This window comes from Hakea prostrata, chromosome 1 (genome assembly GCF_041222555.1).
Source record: "Hakea prostrata isolate BN-2017 chromosome 1, UWA_Hpros_2, whole genome shotgun sequence".
Taxonomy (NCBI): Eukaryota; Viridiplantae; Streptophyta; class Magnoliopsida; order Proteales; family Proteaceae; genus Hakea; species Hakea prostrata.
The window spans coordinates 38,214,836-38,240,164 of record NC_142600.1 but is presented as its reverse complement, the minus strand read 5'-3'; the positions used below and the strand labels follow the sequence as shown (position 1 = coordinate 38,240,164).

General features: G+C 38.4%; 1 protein-coding gene across 1 annotated transcript in view; it reads right to left on the bottom strand.

The window, feature by feature from the left end:
• PFT1 (phytochrome and flowering time regulatory protein (PFT1)) overlaps positions 1 to 25,329 on the bottom strand; it is a 91,684-nt gene that overhangs the window by 30,369 nt on the left and 35,986 nt on the right. Inside the window, exons 4-6 of the mRNA XM_089139380.1 lie at positions 18,582 to 18,712; positions 2,001 to 2,204; positions 1,829 to 1,894 (exon numbers count right to left, since the gene is read on the bottom strand). Of these exons, the coding sequence (XP_088995506.1) occupies positions 1,829 to 1,894; positions 2,001 to 2,204; positions 18,582 to 18,712 (401 nt within the window). The remainder of the gene's footprint in view (positions 1 to 1,828; positions 1,895 to 2,000; positions 2,205 to 18,581; positions 18,713 to 25,329) is intronic.

Genomic DNA, 25,329 nt, shown 5'->3' with positions numbered 1-25,329 from the left:
ATTTAAAGTGGCCAATTCATTAGTTAGATGTCAAAAATGCTTTTTTGTAAGAGACTCGCTCGAATAAGTGTATATGGAACAACCTCCTGGGTTTGTTGCTCAAGGGGATATTGCACAAAAGTATGTCAACTTCACAAGTCTATCTATGGGTTGAAACAGTTGCCAATAGAATGGCTTGAAAAGCTTAGTTCAATACTATCTGAAGTAGGATTTTCCTAGTGTTACTTAAATCATTGTCTTTGTAAGAAAGACAAAGTCTGAATTGTGGTACTAATTGTTTATGTGCATGATATAATTGTTTATGGAAGTGATAATGCACACATTGATGAGGTAAAGAATTTTTTTAGTACACGGTTCTAGATAAAGGACTTGGGGCATTTGTAGTATTTTCTTGGAGTTGAAATTCTTCAAAGCAATCGTGGGATCAGTCTTTCTCAGAGGAAGTGCGTGCTGGACCAGCTAACCGAAACTGGAATGCTTGGGTGTAAACCAATAGATAAATCCATGGACCCTCATCTCAAACTCACCAAGGATGAAGGAGAGGATTTGGCAAATGCCCAAAGGTACAGACGGATTCGTAGGGAAGCTTATATATCTTATTGTGACTCATGCGGACTTGTCCTATGTTGTAGGTGTTGTTATCCAATTCATGCTTTCACCTAAGAAGCCTCATGCGTAACTTGCAGTATTTGAAGAAGGCTCCAAGGGAAGGCCTTTTGTACAAGAAAAATTCTCACCTAAAATTGTGTGCTTATTCAGATGCAGATTGGGCAAGGTCACAAAATGATCAAAGGTCAACTTCTAGTTTTTGTACTTTCCTTGGAGGGAATTTGGTTACTTGGAAGAGTAAGAAGCAGATTATAGTGGCCCATTCTAGTGCTGAGGCTGAGTATCCTGCTAGTGGCTCATACGGTTTCTGAATTTTTTTGGGTCAAGTCTCTCCTCAAAGAAGTGGGGACTGAAGTTGAAGAGCCAGTTGAGATGTTTTTTGATAATCAGGTAGCAATCTATATTGCTAGTAATCTAGTGTTTCAATGAGAAGACCAAACACGTGGAGGTGGATTTGCATTTCGTGCAAGATGCAGTCATGCGAGGAGTTGTAGCTACACCATATGTTTCTTTTGTTGAACAAGTTGGAGACATCTTCACTAAGTCTCTACCTAGTCAAGCCTTTGTAGAAGGATGCCACAAGCTAGGAGTTGGTAATCAATGCTCTCCAACTTGAGGGGGGGTCGTGATAGCCTAATGGTTGCTTGAGGAGCAAGTCATGATGAGTTGGAAGTCTAGAAACCAAATTGTGGTTCCTTGGAGTGCAAGCTGTCTCTAAATGGAAAGTTCTGACTTTGGGGAAAAGTGATTAAAATTTTGGAAAGCATTGGATGTTCCACAGAATTAGAAAGTTACTTTTTACCAATAGATTGAGTTCCATATTTGCTTTCCTTTTTGGGAACTGTCTTTACAATCCTAGAAAATCAGTTTTTATTTCTGGAATGTATTTAGAATTAGTAGGTTGGATTCCCATTGATTTTGTGACAGTTTTAGGTCTCTATTTTTCAGCTATAAATAAAGTCAATAGAGGGCAGAGACGACACCACTAGAGAATCATCTCTGCCCCTTTCTTCTTCTCCTCCTTCTCCTCTCTCTTCTTCTTCTCTGTCTCTCTGTTTCACTTTCTAACTTGCAGCTACAACTCAGTAGGAGATTCTGATTTTTTTTTCAAGGGTTATGAAGAAAAACAATTGCAGGTTTTAAACAAAAGCACAATACCCCTTCACAGCCATTGCCACACACAAACACATCATTAATCAAGTGAAGCTGTCATCCATACCACATTATATATTGTTCTAAGTTTTTGAAGCTGCTTTGGAGAAATGACCGACAGTGAGACAGAGCACTGCACGTATAAGCAACAAACAATTAGGAACAGGCATCCGAGCTTTCTAGTTAGAATCACAACTATCATAAACAAATCAAAGTAACAACACTGCAAATTGCACAACCTGTGAGAATGATTTGGCAACCATCTCAGCATCAGCAAGACAACTTTCTGTTTCAATGCTATCATTTTGATCCAGATTTTGGACTTGTGGCCGATACACCGGTGTGGGCAGAGGATATGGGTTACTAGCAGCTACAAGGATGCAATGCCTTTGCACATCCAAATTTTGCTGTGTTTGGCTTCCAGTTGGAGCCATAGGGAACATCTGTTCAGAAACAAACAAATGCTTAAATAGTAAGCAACATGGAGAACAACGATTCCAATAAAAAGCAGCAGACTTGAAAAATTCTTAAAAAACAATAAAATAATAGAAATATCAGCGACTGGGAGAGAGTTCCTATGAAAAATCGACAACTCAAAATCACAAGTACTCAAATTCCTCTGACAGTGGACATCCAAAGAGGAACCACGATCACATCAATCCTCAACACTGTTCAACCCTGCTTCCTAACAAAGATCTGAGTGAAAAAGGTCTCTCCGTATAATCAAAACCTTAGTGATGTGAACCATATTCATAGGCAACACAGGGCCCAGGGTTGCTCCCCAGACCCTACAGCCCCTAATTCCAGGGTATTTTGGTCATATTTGCAAATTTTCAGTGAGTCCAAATTAGGACATATTGAGTCCATCATGTTTGTGGGACCTTAGATCTACTTTTATTTTAAATTTGAGTCCTTATTTTGCATGTTATTAAAGATTATTGATCAAAATGGGATTCCTAGCATGTGAAGGAGTCTACTAGAGTTGTCCTACTCTTTGCAAGGGATCTACATCTACTCTTAGAATTAAAATTGGACCTCTTAAAGTAAGTAAATGCAAGTTAAAGTCTTGGAGTTTGTCATGGTGGGGGATCTCTCCATATCTCACTATATCTCGTCCCAGATCTCGTCATATCTCACTGGAACTCTCACTTTTCGCAAGATTTTTTGCAGATTTCAACTGGATTTTCACTTGCAACTACTCTTACCACATCTACAATGTCAAAGGAAGATCAATCATTATTTGTTTGTCTTATGAACTTATGAGTTAATGACTTACATAAAAGTTCTAATGGTTGTATAATTTTATTATTTTACTCTCGAAGGTCGAGATTGTGACTCATATGGATGGAATTTTGATGACATTCAAATTATTTGATGTATTTGATACACTCGCTTTTCATTTATATCCCTTAAAAGTTATATATTGCGTGTTGTATAACCTTGCATTCTCTAATCCTACAACATTTCAGTTTCACACTATGAGTAGACTTGGATATCATACTTAGGGTTGTTTTCTCACAAATTCAAGGCCATCAGTGTGTTCAAAAGGCCTTAAACAGGCTAAATACCAAGTTTAAGCCCAATTGGGACCCTAAAATCCACAAAGATGGGCCACCGAGTTGACACCAAAAAAATCACACACCTCGACCGAGATCTCTCTGAGATGGTTGAGATCTCGTTTTTCCAGGGAGGGAAGATCTTGTTTTAGTTCCAAGTTTGATTTATTTTCTAAAGTTGAGCCCTAGTATAATTTCATTCACTAGGCTATAAATAACCCTTCAAGCCTTCTAAACAACAAGATGATTTATGAACAAAAACTTGATTTAGTGTTGCAAGCAAGCAAGAGATGTCGTGGGTTCCCTACAGAGGGCCTGCAGTTACTCCAACTGGGTTCTTCTTCTTCTTCTTCTTCTTTTTTTTTTATTTTTTTATTTTTTCCTCTCTCTAAAGCTCTCTAAAGCCTGCTACACTTTGGAAATTTGAAAAAACTTAATTTAGAAGTGCAGCTGGTATTTTAAGATCAATAGGACCCAATTCCCTTGGCCCAAACCATTTCCCTTTTAGAATTAGAACCTAACTACAGCCCCCTACCTTCAATCCATAGTTGTCAAGGCGTTGCCTAGGCGTCGCTTAATCGTCGCCTCGGCGTCTGGGCTCCTTCGGAGCGCCTCAAATTATGGCATTCTACAACAATATCATTACCTATCTTTACCTATATTGCCCTTTTACCTTACCTACTTGGTCCGCAATAACCCATATTGTCTTTTACCCTACTTACTTGGTCCGCAGTAACCCATACTGTCTTTTACCTACTTACTTGGTCCGTAGTAACCCATACTACCTTACCAACTTGATCCACAATAATCAATATTGTCTTTAAGATACCCATACTTTACCTATTACTTGCCTTCTTGTGAAACATTTATATGGACATTGGAGTTGCAATTTTGAAGATTTAGCGTGGATATTTCTCCCTACTACCAGCATTACGTGGATAATGCTTTTTGCCTACTTACTACTTGCGTTCTTGTGAAGCATTTATATGGACTATGAAGTTACAATTTTGAAGATCTAGTGTGGATATTTTCACTACTATCGGCATTATATGGATAGTGTCTTTGATCCTGCTATACTTATGGACTTTGTTCGTCTTCAACATCGTCGATTGTTCTCAATATTGGATGGTTCTATTGAAATGAAGAATTAAAGTTTTTTTTTATTATCTCCTGGGTGAAGTTTTCTCAGTGTTTATCGACATCTGCCATTGCTACACGATTCAAGATTGGTGCTACTTTTCAAGTTTATTCTTATTGTGCAAGTTGAAGTTTTCTTTGTGTACACTCCAAGTTGAGGGGGAGTATTGAAGCATATACACTTAGGTTATTTACTGTTCACGACACTATTCACGTGAACAATAAAAAATCTGTTTTTACTGTTCACGTGAACAGTAAAATCTGTGTTACTGTTCACGTGAACAGTATATGCTAGTGATGCTACTCTACTTTCTATTTCTATTGTAGGAGTCTTGCTACATAAGTTTTGGGAGTTTCTAAAAAGCATAGTTTCTATTTTGGTGGTAGTTTCTATTTTTAGAACTTTCTATTTTAAGAGTCAGGAAATTACTAAAGCTGTAATATTTTGTTTCCTTCTTCTAGAGGACAATTATTTGTCTCTCAAGTTTTATTAGATTCATTAGAAGCTATAAATAAAAGTGCTCTGTGATTCTAGACTCTTAAGCAAGAATCACGAGCCTCTTCCACTAGTTCTTCATCTCTCCTCTTCTTCTTCTTCTCTCTTTTCTTTGTTCAAGTTCAGCTGCTGTTTTGATTATTTAATGCTTGTTTTCTAACAGTCCCAAAACCCTAAACTCAAATCCAGATCTGTAATTATTAAAAAGAGCAAGCTTACAAGTTTTAAAAATAGAAACCCTAAACCCCTAGCCTGGCCGAACCTAACCCTAGCCTAACCCTTACACCACTAGAATTTGTCCAATCCCTCCATTGAAGCATATTCCAGCCCTAGAAGACTGCTGATTCTCAGGGAAGAGGATCCTAGAATGAGCCTAGATCAGGGCATTACTCCATTCTATGAACCCCTAGATCCTGGTTCACATCACTTTAGAGACAATAGATAAGCACAGCCCCCCCCCCCCCTAAAAAAAAAAGGGAGTACTAAAAGGCCAATGACTTTGCCAAACCATGGCCCTTTATTTAGATGATTGCAAAATTTGCTCACAAAGTAGGAGGCCCTGACTCAAACCAATAGAACAAGGTTTAAATTGTAGCACGATGGAATTCCAGGGAGTATATAAACATCTAGAAATAATTAAATGCACGAGGAATCAGAATTTACTGTATAATTACCTTTCATTTGCAGTGAACTAGACAAGTAGGAAACTCGGCCTGGGGGGGGGGGGGAAGTAGTCCTTTTACAGTCACCTTTCTTTCCTATTTCTCTTTTTGTAGTTATCAAGGCAAATAGGAAACCCAAGAGGTGGAGGGGTGCTCAGGAAGTTAGGAAACAAGAAACCCACTTAGTCACCTAGGCATGCAATAATGACGTTGAGTTTACAGCGATAAAGTAGTCCTATGCACCAGATACTCTTTGTGGCTAGAAGGGTAGTTCTATCCTTTGAACATTTTAATCATAGTTCATTATTATAAAAACGAGGGAACAGTCTTGCAGCTCAATAGAATGTGCTATCAGTTGGCTGGACTGGACTGGACTGGCATCCTAGGATTTTGTGACTCAAATCTATGTAAACCAGGTCTAGGGTTAGGAGAATTTTAGAAGGGTTTTAGAGTTTCTAAAGCAATCTAAGCCTGCTGAATATGAAAGTCAGATCTGAATTTTATTGAATTTCAAAATTCAGATTTGAAATTTAAAATTCTAGGGCAAGCTAGGGTTTCAGTTAGGGTTGGGAGTCGGGGCTAGGCCTTGCTGTCCTGCTGTTCAGACTTGAGAATGCTACTGTTCTGCACATCAGAATCTAGGTGCAGTGAATGAAGGGCTTTGATGTTAAGAACATAGGGGTTTTCTTGAGATTTAGAAATTCTGCAGAACCTCATTAAGAAGATGAATTGCAGTATTTTCCAAAGTCAAGAATACTAGGCAGACATGGGAAAATAATGTTAGGACTATAACCTAGTACTAGGGGCAACCAAAAGGGGAGGGAAAGGAGGGTTAATGGGTCTGGGGTTTAGGATCTCCAGGTAATGGGGTTCCAAGGGACCCATGGGTAAGAGGGATGGGTGGGAAGGCTGCGAGTGCTAAGGGGGGCATGGCGAAGGGCTGGGGAGGTCGTGGGGCTCAGGGGAATGTCTTAGGGTAGTTGTGGGGCAGGGGGAATGCCACTGCTAGGTACAGCAGCAAGGGGGAGGGAGTTCTAGGGTTGCGCGCGCAACAGGAGGGGTAGGAGGGGCTGCGGACAAAAGGAGAATGGCAGGGAAGGGTGGGGATGGTGCTAAACTTACTTGACTGCTGAGATTGGAAGTAATTAATTATGTGCGCTATGGTACTCTATATATCGGAAAGTAAAGGGACTTGTCTGTAACTACATAATGTTATAGGGGGATAATCTGCAAATACATAATTAAATGGATTTTTAGTGCAATATGTATAAAGAAAATTAAGTAATTAATTATGTGCATATAATTAATTATTATCAATCCCATTTTAGATTTTGCTTCTTCACCATACGAGTCAAATTAGGATTGCTAAAGTGAACCAAGCCGAAAAAGGGAAACAATCAAACCCATCTTAGATTATGCTTCTTCACTATACGAGTCAAGTTAGGATTGCTAAAGTGAACCAAGCCGAAAAACGGAGAACAATCACACTAAATCTGCCAAGCAGCCTGTGTAGCATCATATATAAAAATAAAAAAAAGAGGTTGGGGGGGCAAAATATAGTTAAAAACAGCCCCCTCCCAATAGAAGTACAGAAGATCTTAAGAACCTTTGAGCTAGCTTGGCTAACCAATTTTTTTAATAAAATGATAAGCACAACAAAAATGCCAGATGAATGGAGGAGAAGCATTGTGGTCACAAATACAAAAATGAAGCAGACATTAAAAGCTATAATAACTATAGAGGAATAAAGCTGACAAGTCATAATATTTAATTATAGGAGAAAGTAATTGAAACCTATTTGAGACTAAAAAATAAAAAGAACCATTATTACTGAAAACTAATTTGGTTATATATCAGGAAGATCTACAATGGAAGCTATTTACCTTATTAGGAGATTTATGGAAAGGTAAAAAGAGAGTCTGAAAAACACTTCATATGGTCTTTATCGAGTGTAAGAATGGATGGAGACAAAGTAGTCAACTCCCAATTACAGTTGGGTGACATGATGGATCAGCTATAAGCCCATATCTATTTGCACTTATAACGGACAATTTGACCAAAGACATTTAAAATAAGGTTCATTGGTGCGTCCTTTTTGGCTGATGATATTGTTTTAGTAGATGAAGCACAAGTAGGGATTAACACCAATTTAAAATCATGGAGAGTTTGGAATTAACTAAGAATATCTAGTATGTAACTTCGTCGATCAAATGGATGATGAGGTGGTGACGAGGAGATTCCGCAAAAGCGATTATTTTAGGTACCTTGCTCAATCATAAATAAATAAGGTGACAGAGGATGATGCTTCCCAAGAATGAAAATAGGGTGGATGAAGCGGAGAGGTGCGTCGAGGGTCTTGTTTGAATGTCGTATTCCTTTAAAGCTCAAATGAATCTCCTTTAAGACCATCGTACAACCAACTATGATGTATGGTGCTGAGTTATAGGCTGTTAAGAAGCATCATATTGATAAATTCAGCATAGCAAATATGAGGATGCTAAGATGGATGAGCAGCAAAACTAGAACGAATAAGGTAAAGAACGATCATATCAAAGCTAGTTCGCGGCTAGCTCCGATAAATGATAGGCTTAAAAATCGATTTTTGTAAAACGGCCACGCTCAATGGAGGCCTTTAAATGCCCATATACAGAGAAGTGATTTAATTTAGACTGATGGAACTAGAAGAGCTAGGGGCAAACTTAAAGATAACTTTAGGACAAGTTGTGAGAAAGGATATGCATGGCTTAGGCCTTGTATCTAGTATGGCCTCAATAGAACTGATTGGAAGGCAAGGATCCATGTAGTCAACCCCATTCAGTTGGGGTAACTGATAAGGCTTCTTGTTGTTGTTCTTTCTGATGTTGTTGTTGTCTGCAGTTAGACTCCCTATACGATGGGTGCAAGGTTTAATTGAAGTCGGATTTTCACATGAAGGACTATCACAAGGAATTAGTACAATTCAACATAAGAAGAACCACTATGAAGGAGGACCAACACTTGGGGCTCACCATGTGTAAATATTTCTTGTTTAGTTTAGCGCATGCTTCCTGACTCCGTCATTGTTTGTTGCGGGTCCCAAGCCCAGGGCAGCCAACATTGGGAAAAAAGCCCAGCCAAACCCTGTTTACATGGATTCCACGACCTTATACGATAAATGCTATGCTAGGGCATTTCCCAACAAAGAAGCAACGCGCTACACTATGGCCCAGGTGTAGTGATAAGTGGGCAAGGATTAGCTAGGGCATCCCCCTTAAGTGGGTGACATGACAGTGTAACCAACCCATTTAGTTAGGATTATTCTTGTTATTATTATTGTTTAATGCATGTTTCCTATATCTGAAATTTTGAATTGATTAATGTGAGGTGACCTGAATCAGTTCATTTCCCCAGAAGATTTGGATCATTGAGATGTGTTCAAACAAGAGAAAAAAAATTTATATTACCCTCCATAATATATTACTGAGACCATATGGAGATGATATGGGAAAGTCTCAAAGGGGTTACCCCATGGATCCCCGCAGGGGACACAGATGCAACCAACAACGATAGGCCCCTAGGGGATATCAACAAGGTCAACCCTAACAGATATCACTATTCTAACTACAAACAGTAATGAGAGACAATAGAATAAGCCGCAAAGGCTGAAAATTTTCATCCAACAGAGAAGTCTATATTCAATCGATTTCCTTTTGGTGGACAGAACAAGAGGGTATGTTTCTGCTGACGCAAAACTATAGTGTTACATGAAAAGCGCTAGTTCAGTTGGACTGGAAACAAGAAGCCTAATTAGACTCAACTTGATTCTTATTAGCTGAACCTAACATGGACTCCCCATTATGGGCTGCTTCATTAAAACTCTTCTTAAGATGAAAGACTGAAACAAATAAATGATACTGTCCTAAAATGGCCGGAAGAATTACTAAAATGCCCTTATCCAGTCACAATTTATTAACTTGAAAGGGGGGGAACTAAGTGGGAAATGCTATTTATCAGTTAATGTGCCGAGCAGCACTTGGGCTTGCTACCCAGCCTACGGACTTCACTTGGGTTTCTAACACAGGATCATGATAATGTAGACACAGTTGAATGAGGGCCACCAATCCACGTTTTAGAAGAATAAGTTGTTAGGAAATATTAGGGTTTCTATAGAATATCGGTCAGAACTGCTCACTGTTTCTGTTTGGGTTGGATTGAAGGTGGAGCTGAAAGCTGATATTGTGTTCTCCAAATCTGGGAATTCTTTAAGGATGACTGTCAGAATAAGTCCATCCAAATTTTGGACTTATGGTTTGGGCTTTAGGGATCTAGGGCATCAAAAGATAAGTTTAGGGATTGTGAAAAGCGGGATGGAATTGGGTTGGAGTGCTAGTGTGTATCCTAGGAAGAAGAATCTGTAGACTTGGGAGAAACTAATGGTTGAATATTCAGATACGAATAGAACCTTACGGACATTGAGAATGGCTTCAATCGGTAGGAATGAAAATAGAAAATAAAAGGAAAGAAACGGGAATGGAACAGCTGCCGGCTTACCAATTTACTCGGAGAATAAACTGTTGGTTGAGTTCTACTAGGAGTCCAATTCTATTAGAGTTTTTATTCATGTAAATTTCTAATTCTTGTTACCCAAGTAAGGGTATTTATGTAATAGTGTACTTTCCACTTAATTATAAATAGAGGGCTTGAGATCACATTGATCAACAAGCCATTCTACCAAAATTGTGTTTCTCAACATGGCATCAGAGCCTAAGTTTGATTAGGAAGAGAAAACCTACCTCCACCGCCGCTGCAACTGCTCTATCGCCAAACCATCCGCTGCATCCTCATCTTCTTAAGCAATTGCTCTACCTTTCTCTTCCTATCGCCTACAATCGAACCCATCTTCTGATTTTTTTTGCCATTCCTTCTTCTTAAACCATCGCAAAATTTCTTTATTTCTTCTTCTGATTGTTTCTTCTTCTTTTTCTGACACCATCACAGAAAAAAAAAAATTTCCCCTCTCTTTTGAAACCATCGCAGATTTTTTTTCTCTTTCCTTCTTCTGCAACCATCGCAGAAATTTACAGGGGCCTATATGGAATTATCAATATTTCTAGGGGGTAATTTGTAATTATTCATATTTACAGGGAACTATATGCAACTATCTATATTTCCAAGGGCCTCATTGCAATTATCCATATTTCCAGGGGGCTATCTGCAATTATACATATCTCCAAGGGTCTAATTGCACTTTTGCATATATTTATTTGTGCTTTCTCATATATTCAAGGGTCTCTAGGTCTCTTGGTGTTTGGGTGGTCCACCTATTCCATTCTGCGACGTTTCAATTATTTTGAAAGGGTGAAGACTGAAGAACTGCAGACATTTTTTTAGGCATGGCAACCACCGATAGTACTACTGCCTCCACTGGCTCCGAACATTATCCCACTCTTCATCCTCTTTCAGTAAGGTTTGATGGAACAAATTATTTGATCTGGTCTTGATCTGCTTACTTAACTATTGCCAGAAGAAGACTTGTTGGATACATTACGGGCTCCACTATCAAACCAACCACCACAAATGATTTACAAGATAAATGGATCTTGAATGACTCTCTTATTATGTCACTCCTTTTGAATTCCATGAATCCAACTATTGCTCGTGGATACCTATTACTTGATACTACATACCAAATCTAGAAGGCTACTAATAAAACATATGGACAATTGGGGAATGATGCATAGGTTTATGAAATTACGCAGAAGGATTTGACTGTGGCTCAATATTATGTTGAGTTGCTCTTTGGCAGGAATTGGATCATTATGAGGACTATCACCCCACTAATCCAGATGATGTGGCTACTTATAGGAAGCATGTTGACAAAATTCGGGTATATGACTTCTTGGCAGGTTTGAATGTAGAATATGATCAAATCAGAGTGCAAGTATTGAGTCGTTCTCCCTTCCCTACACGAGAACAGTCTTATGCCCTTGTTCAGTGTGAGGAAAGCCGTCGATTAGCCATGCTTCATACTCTTAGTATGAAGAAATCAATCTTACAGTCTGTTAGCATTAAATCTGATTTGGCTAAGGAGATTGTCAAGTGTGAGCACCATCACAAACCATACCATACCATTGCCAATTGTTGGAAGCTACATGGGAAACCTGTTGATTTTAAGGAAAAAAGGGCACAAAGAAAGAGAAAACCAAAGGCTAATCTTTCTAAGACAGTTTCCACAACACCCTTTACAGACGTTGGTTTTTCATAGGAGGAGTTAGCTACTTTGCGATGTATTCTACAATCTTCTACTGCCGGTACAACCTCTACCACTACCTCCTCTACTACCCATACCAACTCTTACCTTGCTACTTCGGTAAACTTTTACAAGGCTTTCAAGTTTCTTCAGTTTCTACTCCTTGGATCATTGATACAACTATACAAGAGGCACAAATCATATGACTGGTTTATCCTCTTTCTTACAATAGTCTCCAACTTTTGGAAAGGATAAAGTTCGAATTGCTGATGGCTCCTATTCTTCAATTGCTGAAAAAGGGATCATTCAGCATTCTCCATCACTTTCTTGTCTAAAGTTTTACATATTCCCTCTTTCTCTACTAACTTGCTCTCTATCAATAGTCTTACACATGAGTTGAATTGTAAAGTGACTTTTTTCCCATCTTACCGTGTCTTCTAGGATCTGGTCATGGGGAAGGAGAATGGACGTAGTAAACTAGACAATGGACTTTATTTGCTCAAGCCGATTGGAGGATCTACTTCTGCTCTAACTACATCTTCTAATCAGGTACATTCTGTAATATTAGACCTTCATCAATGGAACCGTAGGCTAGGTCACCCCCTCTAAAACTCTTAAGAAAGTATTTCCTGATTTGGTTTCTTCTTGTGACAAGGGTGATTTTTTTGTGAAGCCTACATTTTTGCCAAGCAGACTCGTTTTACTTATTTACCTTCTCTTCATAATAGAAAATCTATTCCATTTGTGCTAATTCATACTGATGTGTGGGGGCCCTGCCGACATGTGTCTATAACTAGACATGGGTATTTTGTTACTTTTATTGATTGTCACTCTCGTTCTACATAGATTTATCTTTTAAAACAAAAAAAATAAGGTTTTCTGATGTTTTCATAATTTTCATAATATAATTAAAACTCAATTCAATGCCACTATAAAGATCCTTCGCAGTGACAATGGCACAGAGTATATTGATGGTGAATTTCAGAGATATCACTCTGACTCTGGCATAATACACCAGCCCAGTTGTGTTGATATGGCTGCCTAAAATGGGGTTGCCGAAAGGAAGAATCGGCATCTTTTAGAGATAGCCCGTTCAATTATGATTGCTATGAATGTACCTGACCAATACTGAAATGATGCTATACTCACTACTTCTTACCTTATGAATAGGATGCCCAGTAGGATACTTGGTTTTAAATGTCCTAATGAGATTCTCCAAGGAGCCTCTTTTTTTATTATTCCCCCAAAGACTTTTGGATGTGTGTTATGCCAGAATCACAGCCTACCAAAATATTCTGGCTCCCCGCAGTCTACGCTACATATTTCTGGGGTATTCTGCTACTCAAAAAGGGTACAAATGTTATCATCCTCCTTCCAGGAAAATCATTGTATCCATGGATGTAATTTTTAATAAGTCATCTCCTTACTATACACCTCCCCAGGGGGAGAGTCCTAGAGGAGAGGTGTTCTTTTCAACTCTAGACCTTCCTATCACACACTAACACAACTTAAAAGTTCAAGAAGAGTTTCTTGACCAGAGGGAGACTTCGGCCAATATACCTGAGGACTTTAATTATCCCCCTTCGTTTTCTAAACCATGTGAAGAACCTAGCCAGGGGGAGACCACTGCTGTGAGGCACACTATTGAGGTCTTTAAAACCAGATTGACCAGAATAAGGAGGGGCAGACTTATCAGAGGAAGAATTACAACCGACTAAAGCAGGTGGAGAAAGGTGACACATTACCACTTCAGTATCCTGCTCCAAAATCAGATTCTATTGTTCCCCTTGAGGTATCTTCTTCTGATCTTCTTATTGCTGTGAGAAAAGGAGTCGATCTTGTACTCAAGCATCCCATAGCTAAATATGTCTCTTATGACTCTTTATCTGACTCTTACCGTGCTTTTATATCCTCTCTATCATCTATATCTATTCCTACAAGTTGGCAGGAAGCCTAAGCTAATAAGAGATGGAAGACATCTATTGTAGAGGAAATGCAGGCAATGAAGAAAAATGATACTTGGGAGCTGGTTACTCTTCATCCAGGAAAAAAACAGTGGGCTGCAAATGGGTGTTTGTGATTAAACAAAACATGGATGGATCAGTCAACAGTTTGAAGGCAAGACTAGTTGCAAAGGGGCTTACGCAGACCTATGGGATTGATTATCAGGAGACTTTGGCCCCTGTTGCGAAACTGAATACCGTCAGAGTACTATTGTCTATAGCTGCGAACAAAGACTGGAACCTGCACCAACTAGACGTAAAGATTGTCTTCTTACATGGGGAGTTAGAGGAAGAAGTTGATATCGAAATCCCACATGGTTTCTCCGATGACAATACTACAGGAAAAGTTTGTCGGTTGAAGAGGTCAATTTATCGGTTAAAACAGTATCCAGATGTTGGTTTGGACGCCTCCTGAAGGCAATGACTTCTATTGGGTACAAACAAAGTAATGCTGATCATACACTATTTGTCAAGAAGTCAGATACTAAATGTGGACGATATTATATCACAAGGAATGATGGTGAAGAAATTCAAAGGTTGAAGAACATTCTTGGCAAAGAATTTGAGATTAAAGATCTAGGGAAGTTACAGTACTTTTTAGGGATTGAGGTGCCTTGATCAAAGAAGGGTATATTCCTATCCCAGAGTAAGTGTGTCCTAAACTTATTATCAAAAGTGGGAATGTTCGGGTGTAAAGCAATTGATACCCCGATTGAAGCTTGAGTTAAACTTTAAAAAAAAAAAGAGAGAGAACCAGGGAACAAAGGAAGATACCAAAGGCTAGTAAGGAAGCTTATTTACTTGTCCCACACCAGGCCAGACATTGCTTATGCCGTGGGGATAGTGAGCCAATTCATGCATGATCCATATTTATCTCATATGAAGGTTGTTACCAAAATACTATAATATTTGAAGGGAACTCCTGGAAAAAGAATACTTTTGTCACCCACTGATAATCTAAGAGTAGAAGCATACACTGATGCTGATTGGGCGGGATCTCCAAACAGAAAGTCAATTTAAGGTTATTTTCCCTTTGTTGGAGGTAATCTAGTTACTTAGAGAAGTAAAAAACAGAATGTGGTAGCTTTATCTAATACTGAAGCTGAATATAGAGCTATGGTTCGTAGAGTTTGTGAGCTACTATGGTTGAAAGGCTTGCTACAAGATATTGGAGTCCAAGTTACAAACCCTATGATGCTATATTGTGACAACAAAGCTACTATTAGTGTTGTTAATAATCCAATACAATATGATCGAACTAAGCACATTGAAATTGACAGGTTTTTTGTGAAAGGAAAGTTGGAACAAGGGTTTATCTGCATGCTTTTTGTGAGGTCCGGAGACCAAGTGGCAGATGTTTTCACTAAAGGTTTGAAAGAGAGAGATTTCCTTTCTATTGTAGGCAAGTTGGGCATTGATTAATATCTATAACTCAACTTAAAGGGGAGTGTTGGTTGAGTTCTACTATGAGTCCAATTCTATTAGAGTTTGTATTCATGTAAATTTATATTTCTTGTTACCCAAGTAAGGGTATTTATATAATAGTGTACTTTCCGCTTAATTATAAATATAGGGTTTGAGATCACATTGATCAATAAGCCATTCTACCAAAATTGTGTTTCTCAACATAAACATTGTAGTGGATTAATATGGAAGGGGGATAGAACTAGGCAGACTGTGATCACGGCCGAAGAGCTTCTTCAATTGGACAGCGGGGAATTTCTATCAGTCAAGCACCTGGAGGTTCCTCAGCACTGCTGGAGCAATCTCTCTCTCAGGCAAACAAACATATGCTGTAATGCTCAATCTTATTAATCTGAAATCTCAGCTACTATTACATGCATAGGGGCTCATTTATAACCTTAGAATTGCTTCCCTAGTTTACTTGAATAGAAAACTGAATTGATATATCTCTACCATGAATGCTAGCCTAATCAGGACAATTTAGTTAATTACAAGGTCCTTCGTAAGGACTGTTTAATTATGGTGTATCAGGTCCCTGATACGGACTAGTTAATTAAGGTGGACCAGGTATCTGATAAGGTCTATTTAATTAATGTGCATTACTCTTAATAGCCCTGACCTAATATAGACTGACTCAAACAGAAAAGGCCTGTAGACCCACTGGTTGTTAATTGCTCGACTGCCGTCTTTGGGCTGCTGGGCAGCAAGTAGCAACCCTAGGGCTGCTTCTTGGCCTTGCTCCTTGAACTGGGGCATGTCTTGGGATGGACCTACATCACAAGATCTCGTTCGACACTGATTTCTACCTCCCAGAAACCAAAATGGACACAAGCCAGGGATTTTTGGGAGTAAAACACAACACACGATGGCCACTCAAAAGTGGTAAAAAACCATCAAACAGGCCAAAACTACAGAAATTTGCTGAAACTTGCCAAAACCGCTGAATTGGTTGGTTGAGATTGGTTTAAATGGGTCATAACTGGCATTTAATGGTCAAACCAACCAAAATTTTCAAAATAATGATCAACACAAACAAATTTTTCAAATATATTATCAAAACTTTTTGAAGCAGATCGAACACCAAATTGGCCTATTTTCCTTTGAAATCAACATAAGGTTGATACATATAGGCATTTGGCCTATGTTTAATAGGCTTATGTAGTCAATAGTCATGGACCTATTCTATTGGCTCAAAATTTAGTGTCTATTATTTTTATTATGTTTAATTACAGTTTCAAGAGTCTACATCAATTTAGGCTACTTAGTTTCTAATTTTAAGTTAGGATCCAACTTGGAGTTCAAATCACATTAGGACTTTAACATATGATGTATATAAACCTCCACTCAATGGGGAGAACGAGCAAATCTAAATATTGTATAAAAGAGCTTCTCTAAGAGTCATTTCTCATGTGTTTGTTAGTATGTCCTGGTTGTATCAATTAGGAATTGAAGATCCAACGCTGAGAAGGGTTCTAAATGTGAACTCAAGCCTAGAGTCCTGCAACTAGTTGAAGATCAGAGTTCAACCTTTCTTCTCCATCTAAGTATCGCGTCCTTAAGGCTCCATTCAGGTACAATTTGAAGGCTACAACAATACCCTTCTCCTTTCACACCTTTATTTTTTCCCTAGAATTTTTTTAAAATTTTCAGAGTTTCCAACGCACCCAAAATTCAATGTCAAATCTATTCCAATCTAACCATTGGATCTGTCCCACATTTAGGTACATCATCCACCCAGACCCAGTTTGACCCCATTATGACCGTCTGCTTTCAAGATATAAATTTTTTCTTCAATTTTTGTACTCTCCCAAACATTTCTTCAATTTTTGTACTCTCCCAAACACCTAAAACAAGAATGTACGTATCTTCTAATTTTACTATCCAAATTCAACCAAACTTGGGTGATCATATCCATATATCATTACCTAAATCAAAGTTTTGCAAGTTTTGCCCCAAGTTTTCATCCCATATCTCAGGAACCTGCCTATCCCACCATATATTCCACCACTCTAGATTCCCCCAACACTAACACCCTCATCATCCTTGATACTACTACATTCCAATTTAACCCAATCAGGGAATTCAGAAGCCACTAATTTAAATGCAATTGGGGTCATACCCATAATCCATCCTATACCTCATAACTGAAAGTACAACAAATCCTATTTGCTCCCATATGAGTTGATTCTTTTAAAAGATCTTGGAAGGAGTGGCCCTTATTAAATTGGGGCTGCATCACTTGTTGAAACCTGGGCCTTTTAAGCCCCCGGTTCCAAGTTGGTTTCTTGCCAAACTGAGATAACCAAAAATTCAGCCCTTTGTGATCTATCGAAACTTGGACTATGCATGCTGACTACCAAATCTGAAAACCCTGATAAGGGGATGGACCTGCATCATAATTGTGAATTTCACTAAAAAAATTTTAGGTCCGCTTGCTCCTTCGCAAACCCCCCCCCCCCCCCCAAAGAAAAAAATAAGGATCCTCTTAAACACAATAAAGCATCCCTGATAGATATTAATGACTTCTAGACCTGTCCAACAATAGACAACTAAAGGTAAACGCAAAGCCAACATAATTCTTCATCCCCTAAGGCTATATCCTTGCGTTCTAGATGACAATCTTTCTAAAGACTGCTCAATGCGTACATATATTTAGATGAGTTAGCAAAATTAATTACTTAACATACATCTTTCAATATGCCAAGGGCTTACTGATATTCATGGTTGAGCGTAAAATCAAAGACCACCAAGAAATGGTAGTTTCAAAGTTTATCAATCCTACAAGATCTTTATGACACTCTTACAAGCATGATAGGTTTTACAATAACCTCTACATCCTAATTCAGATTTTCAGAAATAAAACTTCAATAATGAAAGTCTTAACTAAGCCCACATCACATCCATCTTATCATCACCAAAATTTTTAGGCACTAAGAAATCCACTGAATTATTCCAAGAATTGATATTCCAGAGCCAACAATGGAAATACAGTTTAACACCCTGCATGGATCCCTTGATTACAATTCAGGCAACACATTCTAGCACAGACTTATTCTTATTATGTTCTTCTTGATTGTGGTCCCCCCCCCCCCCAAAAAAAAAAAAGTTCATATGCACCAACATCCAAGTACCCTTGCATATACCTAAATAAAACTGACCTGCAAATAAATATAGAATCAAGTTTTCAAAGTATTCAGCATAAGATCTTTGCTTGAATGGAAGACTTAGATTCACTCGCTAAAAGAAAAGTAATTCAGAAAGCATATTGCACACCATTAGAGCTTCAGAAAGCCCTTCACTAATTGCTGCATCAGAGAAACCACCTCCAGTAAATGGTATAGCTGAGAGCCACTGTAAGAAAAGATCCATGTCTTTCGTCCAGCCACTGCGTTGTACCAACCAACCTGCATGAAGAACAAGAACCAATTAAAGGCAGGTGGTTGAAGCAATCACGGATTTATTGTAGACTAGTTTGGGTTTGTAATTATAACAACATTCTCAAGTAAAAATGACGTCTTTTCACCAACCAAACTTCTAACATAACAAGAACATTTCTCTAATTCGAGAGCTCTCTGATTACTTAATGAATAAGTTCATATTTCTTAAATATGTAAACCAAATGTAAGACTAGCATACCATGAAAATGACCAATTCAAACAACAGTATAAACCAACTGCATGTTTTGATTGTTTCAAGCTTCCAATAGCTTGCTTCTTTAGCTATATTTTCTTCTAGTTCTATGTTAACTTCAGACGACTTTATGTGACCTAATATTAATTTTTCGCTACTTAAATTGGCTTAATATTGATTTTTGATGACTTGATGTGAAGAAGTGTTGATTTTTAAATGACTTGAAGTGCCTTAATGTTGATTTCTATGATGCCACAAATTGCTAAATACATCAGTGTGAATGCTGCTACTTCCCCTGTTGTGACCTTTATCTGGCCTAGGCATAAGTATGTTCATGAATGTGGGTTGTTCTTGTATATTCTGTAATAAAAAACCCTAGTTTCTATTACAGTGGAGACTTGGATGCAATCATATCGGACACATGTACCATGGAAGCAAAATTAACATTAAAAAACTATGTTAAGTGGTTCAAATATAATTGATTTATATGTTATAACAGCATATGCACATGATGAAACCATGATTCTAGGGTAAGGGGTTTTGTGATTGATTCCCCAGAATTAGGGTTAGCCCAGAATCCTTTCGTTTGTGAACCAGCAAAGTAATTATCAAATCTGGGAATGGGAGATTTTAGCAAACCTAGATGGGATGGTTAATTTTGGGAAAATTAGGGTTTTGGGAAGAAGATTGAGATTAACAAAAATCTAAATGGGTCGTAGGAATTGAGATGGTAATGAGTTTAGGATTTTACAAAGAACTATAGGATTTTTTAGGGTCCTGGGAAGATCCTAGGGACAAGTTAGGTTTTAGCTGATTTGATACAAGTTGGTTTTGAGATGAATAAGGTTTTAACAAATCCCTATGGGATGGTTTTGAGATACCCAAAATTACCCTACGGCTGAAAGAAAGGTTCTGGGTGGTTTTGGAACGGTTTTAGGATGGGATGGGTTGGTTATTAGGTGTAGATCTGGATCTTGGGTTGGTTTCTTGGATTCTAGGTAAATTCTTAGGCATTTTCTTTTCTCTATCTTTTCTTTCTCTGTTTTCTTCTTTTCTTTCTCCTTTCTTTCTCTCTCTTTTCTTTCTTCTTTTTACTTTACCTTTTCTTTTCTTTTCTTTTCTTTTTTCTGAATTTTCAGATCTGCCACAAGAAACAAAAGGGGAAAAAAGGGCACCAAATGGAGGGAGGGTGGGGGTTGTTCCTAGGGTTGCCACAAGGGTCGGGGAAGCTGGGGAGGCTTGCGCAAGAAAGAGGGGTTTTTTTTTTTTTTTTTTGGGGGGGGGGGGGGGTTGCAGGTAAGAAAGAAGGCAGAGATGGGGGCAGGATTTACTGGTTTAGGGCTGTGGAGTTGTTGAACTACTGCAAGGACTTTGAAGAAGCTTGAAAAGGAGCAATACACTAATCACATCGTGGCCCTCCCAAGAAGACCACGACTCAACTCCCTCAAATTCCGGTACTTGTATTCAATTAGACTTGTTTTACAATGGAATAGGGTGGGCTATGGATACCCTTCCAATTGGATGGAAAGACTTAGACTCTAAGTAGGAAGCAAAACTTGACTGAACTAGACAATCGTTTATAGAATAAGATCCCCCTTACAAGTTACAACTCAATTAAATAACAGCCACAAATAAAAGAAAATAACTTGCATAGTAATAGCTAATTATCCAAAGGGAAACTTAATTTAAAATAGATTCCAATTGGGTCTATAGTTAGGACTCTCATAACTCTCATAACCAGCTCAATTAGACTAGTAAAATCAAATTTGGACTCACAAAAATTACTGGCTTAACTAATAAAGAAGTGGGAAAATGACCATTATGCCCCTCGTAGGGTTTGGCCAGCCCAGTAGGTGTGCCACTTTAGCTGGACCTTAGGGCCCAATTAGGAGATCGGTAGGGGGAGGATTCCTGCTTACATCACCATATCTGCTGAAGATATTATATTACTCCCCTTGATTTCCAGGTATAAAAATAATTTAATATTGGGATAATTACTATTGGCCCCCTGGACTTTGATTTTATTACTGCTATATCCCCTGGACTTTTCAAAATTACTGATCCAACCTTCAACTTTGTCTATAATTACTATTGCCCCCCTACCGTTAAGTTCCGTTAGTTTACTGATGATGTGGCATCTTTATATTTTCTCAAAAATCCTAAAATACCCTTATACTTATCTCTTTACTTATTTACCCTTTTGTCAAGTTACAGTAATACCCTTAATTAACTGTGGACAAAAAAAACTATAATCTGTTTTATTCTCAAAAAAAAAAAAAAAACCACCAAATAAAGAAAGAATGATTGAATAAAACTCAAATAGAAACCGAAGAGGAAGGAAAATCGAATTCAACTCAAATTGGAAACTGAATATCACCTAAAATATTTTCAAAATAAATGAAGTTTTAGTGAAGGTGGGAAACCAAATCGGATTTGGATTTTACCCATTTCATTAATTCAAAATAAATGAAGTTTAGGGTAAAATTGACATTTAATCTGATTTTTATAAATGGGGTAGCATCGTCTTTTGATTTCTTAATTTTAATGAAGGGCAAATTAGACATTACATATTCAAACTTAACGGCTACTTAACAGCGTTATAAGGAAGGGGGCAATAGTAATTTCATAAAGAACAGGGTTTTATTAGTAATAAAATCAAACTATAGGGGGGCAACAGTAATTATCCCTTTAATATTTATTTTTATAATAATGCCAAAAAGGGACAATGCTTCTTTTGGATTTAGATGGGTTTTGTCACCATGAGATGGTGGATAAAACCATGTGACACCCAGTCCCACGTATGCTAATGCAATGCTCAAATTGTAATTGCTGGATTGCTTTCTCTGTAATAAGAGTAAATGCATGTTTGATTGTGTATCTATTAGTAGATTAAAAGCCAAGAACCTTTCCACTATTTTGATTAAGGATGCATGATTGAGTTGGTAGCTTTGCTGTGTTAGACCACTCTCCCTAAGCAATTCACTGGGCAGTAGGCAATGAGGCTTAGCCACCAGTCTTCTATCGTCATTTTAAAATGAAATAATGTTAATGCATATATATGGTTGCATGTTGATATTTAAATTTATCAAATATTATTTCTGTCACATTACTGCTTTAATATTGTTTGCAGCATTTATGTAGATCGGCATTCAATTGTATCTTCCCAAGGTAGTATAAACCATTGGTTCACTCCATTAGTTGGGAGGCATGGTCAATTGACATCCACCAAGGAAATTTTAACGATGTATGTATTAAGGGATGGAGCTAATGATTGGCACTTGTAAGTGGAGTGCACATGTTCCTATGTATGTGCATTAGAGGTAATCTTTGTATGTGATGGAAAGTGTGGTGCCCACTATTCAGTAGATTGTGCAGTAGGCACAAGTTGTAAATGATTGGACAAATGTAATTATCATGATTCAAGAACTCGTGAAATATCATATCTCGGTTTAACAAACCGAGATGAGATAGAAAGCAAAGAAAAATAGGAAAACAAGACCCAAATCTCAGTCAAGACCGATATTCTACTTGATCTCAACCGATATCGTCCCAATCTCTACTAAGTTTTGCCAAGATCTCACGAGACATCTCGTTTTTTCACAAATCTGGAACGAGATTTAGTGTAAAACCTGAGAAATACATACAAAATCCCGATCAAACCTATTTTATATAATAAACAGATCTCAATCGAGAATGAGTCAGCCTGACTCGACTTTTGATGAGATCCCATCCCCCTTGCGACTGCACTCTCCTCCCTTGCTGGAAAAGTCATTTTTGCCAGAATTTCCATTGAAGTCTTGGTTGAATGGTCAGAACACCTCCTGATCTTCGTAAGGAACCTTCCTACAGCATCTACGGCAATGATTCAAGTGGTTTTCAAGCAAATCTTGAAGAAAGGTTCAAGCTACACTTGATTGGACTTTTAAGCAGATATACCCAAGTGTCACCGAATCCCTCCTAAGGTACAAGAGGCTATGGTTGAAAACTTACATTATTTGCAGTTGACAAGAGCTCAATGACGTAAAGGAACTGCAAGACCTAGAAGGTGGTGCTGATGCTGGTGCTAGTAGAGCAAGTGTTAGATGAGTTGTTTAGTGCCTCATTGATTTTAGCCTTGTTAGTCTTGTACTTTCATGGTGTAACTTATAACGACACCGACCTTGTCATGTGAAAATGTTTGATACATTGTCTGGAATTAGACCTTTATGTCATGGTTGTGTACTTTGTGTTATTAAGTCTGCATTTTCACTTCTTCAGCTCATCAATTTCACACTCAAGGTCAGAACAAACTCACTTTTACATTTGTTTTCTCATAAATCCAAGGTCACCACTGTGTTTAGAAGGCCTAAATTAGGCTGGATACCAATTCCCAACCCAAACAGAGCCCTAAAACCCACCAAGATGGGCCACCGAGTTGGCTCGAGTTGGTCTAGAAATTTTATTTCATTTCAGTGAGATCTCACCAAGATCTTGGGAAATCTCAATTTTCTGGCCCACCGAGATGGTTAACTAGGTCAAGTTGTTGAACCATGGGCATACATCAACCTCTCAATATCTTCCTAAGGGCACAAGATCTCGGTTTTCTAGCCAACCGAGATGGCTAACCAGATCGTGTTGTCAAACCATCGGTGTACATCAATCTCTCAATATCTTCCTAAGGGGATACTCTTTTGATGCAGCCTCCATCCTTAACTAGTGCCTCCACAGTCAGTTTTATCCACTTATTGTGAATAGGCACAATTGCCTAGTTTGGGTGATATGCAACCACTTGGATGCATTAAATATGTACACAGTAAGATGGAGGATTGACAGAAATATAGTGTCAGAATGTCAAGCTTTCATAAGACTGATTTATTAGCCTAAGAAAGAGGTTGAAGGAATCTTCACCTCTTTGAAGCAGAGGATAATAAGTGCATCTCACCTACTCTTAGAAAGGGTGGGGATTACAACTCATCCTGTAATTGACAAATAGGGTGAGACTCATTTGGTCTTGTGGGAGTATACCATTAGATTGTTAAGACTCTGCCCAAAGAAGCACGTCAATTTCTCCCCATCGTCATTTTGAGATTGAAGGGGATGCTCTCCTTTATGCTCCAAGAGATGAGGAAAAGCCAGCTTCTGTAACTGAAACTCCTTTTTAGCTAAGGAAATGTAGCAAGCTATAATGGAAGATTAGACAAGTCTTACGAGTATTTATCAACTATAGCTGATCATCAACCTTTCAGCCCTATGCGTAAGGGCATTATGATCAAGTGGATCCTAAAGGTCAAGCATAAGTTAGTTGATTGAAAAGTACAAGACACACAAGCAACTTTTTTCGAACATGACTGGTTTAATTTAACAAATTTAGTTAATAACTCAAAAAAGAAAAAACAGTGTGTGGGTGCAATTAATTTATAATAAGCACCTAAAGCTTCTATTTGGAAGGTGAGAGGCTTGCAATTGCTTGCTGGTATGGAGAAAAATCCTAAAATATAAGGACAAGGCTGAGCCTTGATGTAAACCAGGATCTACGGCTAAGGAAATTGAAGTAATTTCCCTAGATTTAGCTTTGCCCAGGAAGTTACAGCAAAGAAAAGTGAAAATTCTAGGGTTTCAGAGGGGTTTTCACACTCTCAAAACTCTGTTACAGTGTGAACAGGGTTCTGGATTTTCTCAGAATTCAGAATTTAGGGTTTTGGGGAAGCCTCAGCTGGGGTGGAGCACGTTCTGTCCTTGCTGGTTTTCTAATTTATTACTGGTGTCTATAAATCTGAACCGTAAAGTAAGGCCAGATGTGCAAACTGGTCCAGATTTCAGGGTTTTAGAAATTCTGCAGAATTCCCAAGGAAGAAGATGAAGTGCAGAAATTTTCTGGACTAAAGGAATCAGGTTCAATTGTGAAATTAATGATAGGACTACATGCTAGGGTTAGGTGCAATTGTAGGGGAGCGGAAAGGGGTCTAAGGAGCTGGGGAGGAGGATCTAACAGGGGGTAGGGCTGCTGCTGTAGCAGGAAGAAGGGGGAAGAGGGAGGGGCCTTCCAATGCAAAGGGGAGGGTGGGGCTTGCTGGAACAGAAGGGGAAGAGAGTGAGAGGAGTTACGATGGGGGTGGGGGTGTCCAATTGGGCCACACAAGAGAGGGGATGGGTGGGGAGGGACTGCAGAGAAGAAAGGGGGCAGGGAATGGAGTGGGGGGTCTCTTTTACTTACTTGAATGCTGTGATTGCTTGAATGGCTGCTTGATGATCACTTGAAAGCTGCTGAATTGAAGAAGACGATGCTAAAACTTGAACAATATTACTCAACCAGGGCCACCCAACAAGGAGACCAAATCCTCAACACAATCAACTTTATTAATCATCATAACTGAAAAACTACATAAGACTACTAGGCAATTTATAGCCTTTT